The sequence below is a fragment of the Arachis ipaensis genome, chromosome B9 (genome assembly GCF_059453495.1).
Source record: "Arachis ipaensis isolate K30076 ecotype BB chromosome B9, ASM5945349v1, whole genome shotgun sequence".
In the NCBI taxonomy this organism is placed as follows: domain Eukaryota; kingdom Viridiplantae; phylum Streptophyta; class Magnoliopsida; order Fabales; family Fabaceae; genus Arachis; species Arachis ipaensis.
The window spans coordinates 34,215,767-34,223,067 of record NC_142444.1 but is presented as its reverse complement, the minus strand read 5'-3'; the positions used below and the strand labels follow the sequence as shown (position 1 = coordinate 34,223,067).

Below are 7,301 nucleotides of genomic sequence, written 5' to 3'. Positions count from 1 at the left end.
CTCCAAGCTAATTTATACCTTAAGTAATAGAATTAAACTTTTTGTCCACTCATCCACTAAACCAACCTACTCATTCCTAACTCTTTTTCTGTTAACTTTACTAAAAAAATACAAACCTAGTAAAACATTCCATTGTTTTAATTGGAGTCCAATCATTCTGGCCCACCTTATACACTGTATTCTATGTTGGCCCATTCAACATTTTTACTAAAGCCAAAACATGAGCCGTTTAGCAGCCGCGCTCAAGATAATACTACCTAGGGACAAACTAAGAAATTTCATTCTTTTTTCTACGGATAACGCCACAGCAGGTCAACTACTCACCATGATCTGCATACTCAGATGTTCACGTGAATAATTTCTATTCAAATCTATGCGGTCAGTATATTTAAATTAATATATCAACGCTATACAATTACTATATACCGGTATGTCATTGACATACCTGAAAATCTTTCTAATTTTTATATATTATCTTATTATTTTAATTTAAATATTTGAATAGATCTTATTAATTAATTTTATAATAAAATTAATATTTATATACTAAAATAAAAATAACATATAAAAATTGATAAAATATATTTTTAATTAAAACTAATAAAATATAAATTTTAGAAAGTACTAAGAGTAATAAAAAAAATAAATATTTATTTTGATAGTGATTGAAATAAATAAAAAAAAAAATTGATGATATTTTTTATATAATATATTTTTAGTACTTTTAGTATTCTTTTTTAGTATGTTATAATTTTTTTATTATTATTATTTACGATTAATATTTTATTTAATTTACTTTACCTAATAGGATCAATAAATTATATTATAAAAAGATAATAATAAAATAATATAAAAAAATTACAATTATAAAAATGTATAATGTCAAACAAATAATTAACAAAAAATAAAAATAATAAATAATAAAAAAGAGAGTTCATATAAACAAAAATAATAAGAATTTTATAAATAATATAATAACATGCATAAAAGATAAAATTGGTAAAATATAAATAAAGATTGAATGTTGATGGTTAAAAGTGGTGAAATGCAGAAACTTAAAATTGTTGCTTCTTATAAACATAATTTTGAATGCAAAATCATTTTTAGGTTTACGAAAGAAAAAATTTGCCATTCAAAAAATCTCTTTCAACATGTTTTCCAAACACAACCTATATTATAGGGCCTAAGCAGTAGCACTAAATAGGATTGTCTCAATGGAGGAGAAATAATGACCTAATCACATACTAATCACTTCATATTCGGTTTTATTTATTCTCTATTCCAATAGTTTTTCAAGACTGATCCATTTTGTTACTTGACACATTCCAATTGTATTTTTGAACAGGCAAATTCCATTAGTAATTTTTGAATATGTGAAAATATTATTGCATAATTCGATACTTAGATACAAATTTTATTTTGGGTTGATAACATAATTTAAAGCATTATTTTGAAGATTAAGCATAACACAATTAACCCGCTAAGTCAACGTATTTAACCTACGGAAAAAAAGGGGCTAGACGAGAATAGAAGTATCCGCTGATGGCCGAATTAGTGTTGCAACAAAAATAAAATGCATTCACAAGTTCTACTAAGATTGAGGATCACATTACCAGCTAATTTGACAACCATAAAAAAGACCAATTCCAAAGACACCATTTCCTGTTCTAATCCAGCTGAAACAGCAGCAAAACCTCAAGGTTGGTGACTGCAATTTTCAACGGATTGCTTATCTAGGAAAAAAATCCTACAACTAAATCTTATAGAAAAAAGAGGAAACGGGAAATTATGCCGCGCGCGTAGAGCCTATCTCCGGAATATAGTTTTCATTCACTCCGCATTCAGAGCTCATCCTGCAAATACATGGCAAGAAGAGAATTATAAAATGTAATATTAGCTTTCAAACTTGATATCGTGTGAAGATTAATGAGGTGAGAATCATACATGTTTGTCCTCTTCGTTGTCTTCCCCAGATTCTTTTGATTCGGAATCAGACTCATGGCTAGCTTCAGAATCTTCCTCGTCTTCCTCGGCCTAGACAACGTATGAAGTTAATTTCATTGTAATCGGGTAACATGATATCAGGAATCAGTGGTTAGTTATACTTACATCAGAGTCAGCAGGATCATCCTTTGATTCCTGGTAAAAAAAGTAATATTGCAAGATCAATTTAACAGAATGAAATATCATCTCAAAAATGAATAATGAAGCAGGTAAGGACAAAAGCTCACCTCCTCTGCTTTCTTCTTCTCAGCCTCCTCAAATGCTGCCTTCTCAGCCTGCAAATATTTTTCATTTAAGAAATCAGATACATTATTTAGCATAAAAAATACAATACATGTAAGGCAAAATACACAGTGAACCGAAACTACTTACATCCTTTTGCTTGCCCCATGTTTCTTCGGCCAGTTGCTTAGCGTATTCAGGATCATCGGTAAGCAAGACATTGTCAAACAAGGTTCCAGATTTGACCTGACAAATAAATAGCTTGCTTTTCACTTTGGATCCAAAAGGATCAAGATAATGCAATGTAATTAAGCATAGAAAATGAAAAGTTTACCTGCCAAAGTTCAATGCCGACATACTTCAACTTGGGGAAAACATAGAGGTCGGGGTCATCCTTGAAATCTGATAAAATTATTTTTCAGATGACAAGTCAATGGATGGACAACACTTCATTGGCTATTTATCTTTTACTATATTGTATTATTGTCTTAGTTGATATTTGTCTATTCTAATTTTTTTGTCAAGGAAGAAACAGCATTGATGAATTAAATTAAATCCATGAAATTGAAAAACTACTTTGTGGTTCTGTAATTTCTAGCATACACTATTTGCTACCTAGTAACATTTTTATTATTGAAAATATTAAATATATAAATCTAGATTCTAACTTTTTTAGTGTGTGTATAAAAATTTTCATAAAAATATTATAATTATTCTAATATTATTTTAATTAACTTTAATATTCAAATTTCAAATCAAATCTTTATATAATAAAATTAGAGTTTCATTTAAAATTAGAATGCATGTTTTATTCTTTAAAAGACCCAAACATAAAAGTTAATATTTTAAGCTAATCCTCTCTTCTAGGAAAAAATATATTATATACTACAATTTTAACTCCAATGTCCAAATCATGTATAAAAGAATTTATTTTAACAAGTATTGCAAAATAAAGCTGACAATATACCAGGGTTGTCAATCATAGGTGCCTTCCACTTTCCTTTGTAGTTGGGGTTCTTAATTTTCTGCAAAGATTATAGCATGCAAAGTCAGAAACCAATCCATTCCCAAACAAATGTCATGGCATACAATCTCCACGCACCTTTGCTTTCCATGGGCCCTTGTACTCAGGGTTGGCAATGGTAGGTGCTGTCCACTCACCATCTTCTTCATCATCCCAATCTTCGGGCTAAAGCAAGCAAGCAAAAGTTAGTCTCACTAGTGGTTGAGATAACATGTGAAATAAGCAGAAATGGGAAACAGCAAATTCATGAATACCTTCTTGGCATCAGGATCCGGGATCTCCTTTGGGATGTCATCATACCCCTATAAGTATACAATATCAGTAAATATACTACATAGTACAACACAGCAAGAGAAGATGTTTTGAGAAAGTCAGTACCTCTGGCTTCTTATCCTCGGGATCAGGAATGTACTCTTTGTCATCCCAGTCTTCGGGCTGCAGTTATATATATATTTTTGTAATTAGAAATCATCAATACTCAAAACCTATATGGCGATTACAATAAAACAGCAAAGCAGTGGGAAGAAGAGTACCTTTTTGGCCTCAGGATCCTTGATTTTCTTTGGAGGGAGAAGATCCCAATCAGTATAGAGACTGCCAACTTGCTTCTCCACATTATCAATCAGGATGCTGTAGGTTGCATCTGGACGGAGGATAAATGTGTACACGTGAGTTAGTTGGTCAGTCTCGCATGGAACTTCCTTCTTTATCAAGTGGTTTGTGTCATTGTAGGTCAAAATAGCATGTACTTTCTTGGTACTGTAACCACAGATGTCTGGTCCAAACATGATACTGCAACAGAACAACAAAAAGTCAGGAAAATAAGCCATCTTAACATGTCTAAGGGATTCTGTAGTGAAAAGGCTGTGAAAAAAAAGGGAATCGTTTAAATTACCTGTAAGGAGTTTCCCCACCAAATTTCTTCTGATCAACATCACCGCTAAGCAACTTCATGTAACCACCACCACAGTCAAGCTTCTGTTCATGCTTGACAGAAAATTGGAAGACTAGGGTCTTATCTTTATTGCTGAATTCAGGGAACTCAGCAGAAATAGCATAGAATCTGTAGTCCTCGCTTGTTTGAATACCTGTGGAGATATCAAACATTCAAACGAACCTAAATCAATACCCTTTTTTAAGCAAATGTAAACGCTAGGAAGCATATACATGGATGTAAACAAAGTAATTCAGTTTACCTTTGTCATTAGCATCTCCATTCCATTGACCAGATGTGTAGTTCCACTCCCCGGCCAAGTTCTCATCTCTCTTCCAATCAGATTTAACCCAACGGCTCTCCCACCCATCTTTAAATTCAGAAAATGCGTATAAACACACACAAGTTAGATAAAACAGAAAAGTAAATAAAAGAAAAAAAGAAAGGGAAAGAAAGACTGAGTAAATATTCGGGAATCAGGATGAATCATGAACATGGATTAGTGGGGCACAGGGACAGAAACCCAATTCAAAAATAGAAAATAAGGTTTTTCCTAACAAGGGTTTAGGCATTGGAAAAACCAAAATTGTCCACTTTCACACTCTTAACCAATGCCATTCGAGCGGGCACTCACTTAACCAATGCTTCTTTTGGACACTCTTTAGCTAAATCCCAGAAAATAAAGTAGTTACAGTAGGTTTACTTTAAAAAAAAAGTACTCTCGAGTCTCAAGATAAATAATAGCAAATATTTGCAGCCTAAAAAAGCTCAGTAACACCAGCAGCACTTTTTAGAAGTAGATTCCCGACTTTAAACAGGGAGGAGGAAAAAGGCACCTCAGAGAATGCGCATTCAACTCCAGAAATTTTTGACAAAATGATATTAGTTTTTAACAAATAAAATTAAGCTAATCCTTTGGGAAACACGATAAACTCTAAACAAAATCAAATCAGCACGACTGCAAAATGGCAATAAAGAAAATCATGATGGTTAGAAGCAAATCCGAGCACAGTTTTTCAGATCTAATCCAGACGATGACATTTCAAAAGTCGAACTATCGAAGCCATCAGATCGAGGCTCAAACACCTAAAACGAAACTTTGATCGGAACAAAAGGGCGCCAATTCGACAAAACGATAATGCACACAGAAAAATAAAGAGCAAAAGAAAATCCTCAAACAACCGAAAACGGAAGCTGACGATCTAGAAATAGAAAATTGTACCATCGAAGCGTTCTTCGAAGAAGACCTTGGCGGAAGCGAAGACCAAGAGGGAGAGAAGAACGAGGGAGAGAAGGTTAGGGTGCCGCACCCTAAGCGCCATTGCTATCGAAGGGGGAAGCTATTAGAGAGAGAAAGCGATGAGAGAGAAAGAAAAGGTTCCTGCAGCTCCCCTGAGCTCTCCTGGTTTCTATATAGTGTAGTGAGTAGTGATTTGCCTTTTTCCGCTTTGGTTATTCAGCGGGGTGGGTAGAATTGGAAATGGACGTGGTTTCTTCACACGTGGCAAAAGAAAGCCACTGAACGAGTACCACGTTTTTACATCTTGTCACGGGAGTGACGTGGCGACATGTCATTGGTTAACTGGGGAGCGTATTACCATTGTACACGTCAGCGGAAACGTTTAGCGGCTCCGGCGAGATTTTGGTTCGTAGCTTAACTTCCATTCCGTTATATTCCCTGCCTGAGGTTATGTTGCAAGCTCATTAGCTCAAGATTCAATTTCATCCCCTTAAAAATAAGTAATAACGATTAATTTTTACAATAATATGGATTTGGATATGAATTTTAGCTGTACGAAATCTTTTTTGATAGGTCATTTATAATAATCATTATTAGAATTTGTTCGAAATAATGTCTTAAATTTGAGGATAAAACACTTATATAAACCAAAAGCTAATCTAATATTATTTAAATCACCTAAAATAAAAAATATTACTTAAATATTTTTATGTAAATTAAATTTATTGATTCAATTTATATATTTTAATAGTAAATCGAATAAATGTGTATCGAATTATATGAAATATTATATCTAAACATAAATCGAAGTTTTATAATTTGAATTAGCTATTGTAACACTAGTAGATTCAATTTATTATTGTATAATATATATATAATAAATCGAATCGGCTTGATTCGATTTGCTATCTGTATAGATTATTAAAATATTTATTTATTCTATATTAAATTTTAAAACATAAATGTCAATAAGAAAATACCCATTTGAATCCAAATAAAATATAAAAAAAAATAAAAACGAATAAGAATAGAAATTCAACTTTTGTGTTTTAGTTCAAATTTCAGAAAATTTACATTTCTATAAACTTATAAATTTAAAACGAAATAATAAACGATTTCTAAAAATTTATTAAAAATAATCATTTGACTCATTAGCATCTAAAAAATCATTATCGAGCCTTTTAATGGTAAAAAATTAATATAAATTATAGCCTTTTAAAGTGGCATAAGAGTTAAAACTTGAATTTTTTCAAGTCAGAAATAATAAATAGTTATACATTATAAAATAACCAACTATATTTATAAAATATGTAAATTGAGAAATAATTAAAATGACTAATTATATTATAAAATGACCAACTATATATATTTACATATTGATAAATCAATATTATATCAATATGTAAATTGATATAATATTTTAATTATAATTTAATTGATATAATATTTTAAAATGACCAGCTACATTATAATAATTAAAATATTATATCAATTATTGATATAATATTTTAATTATAATCTAATTGATATAATATTTTAAAAATTAAAATATTATATTAATTAGATTATAATTAAAATAGTATATCAATTTACATATTGATATAATATTATATATATATAGTTGGTCATTTTAATAATTTTTCAATTTACATATTGTATAAATATAGTTTGTCATTTATAATGTATAATTATCTGTTATTTCTGATTCTGAAAAAATTCAAATTTTAACTCCTATACTATCTTAGAGGGCTATACTTAGGGATGGCAATACCACCCGAACCGCGGATACCCACCCCGCCCTTACCCGTTCGGGCACGGGTAATTACCTGTCCCGCACCGGGTCGAATTTTTAGCGGAGCGGATTCTTGGGAGGGGCG

General features: G+C 31.2%; 1 protein-coding gene across 1 annotated transcript; it reads right to left on the bottom strand.

The window, feature by feature from the left end:
• Positions 1–1,551: 1,551 nt before the first annotated feature.
• CRT1A (calreticulin 1a) lies at positions 1,552–5,978 on the bottom strand. Its single transcript, XM_016319753.3, has 14 exons — positions 5,407–5,978; positions 4,447–4,554; positions 4,146–4,338; positions 3,784–4,042; positions 3,629–3,685; positions 3,505–3,552; positions 3,329–3,415; positions 3,194–3,251; positions 2,561–2,628; positions 2,377–2,472; positions 2,232–2,279; positions 2,110–2,139; positions 1,945–2,034; positions 1,552–1,853 (listed from the first exon to the last, which is right to left on the bottom strand). Exons 1-14 carry the CDS (start codon positions 5,504–5,506, stop codon positions 1,842–1,844), a joined length of 1,254 nt encoding a protein of 417 aa, XP_016175239.1. The 5' UTR covers positions 5,507–5,978; the 3' UTR covers positions 1,552–1,841.
• Positions 5,979–7,301: the final 1,323 nt, after the last annotated feature.

Bases quoted from the DNA above. Each gene is read 5' to 3' on its own strand.
- CRT1A (XM_016319753.3), bottom strand. From the start codon at position 5,506: ATGGCGCTTAGGGTGCGGCACCCTAACCTTCTCTCCCTCGTTCTTCTC. The intron at 4,339-4,446 runs GTAAACTGAATT...ATATCTCCACAG, and splicing joins TGGAGATGCTAATGACAAAG to GTATTCAAACAAGCGAGGAC. The intron at 3,686-3,783 runs GTACTCTTCTTC...ATATAACTGCAG, and splicing joins AGGATCCTGAGGCCAAAAAG to CCCGAAGACTGGGATGACAA.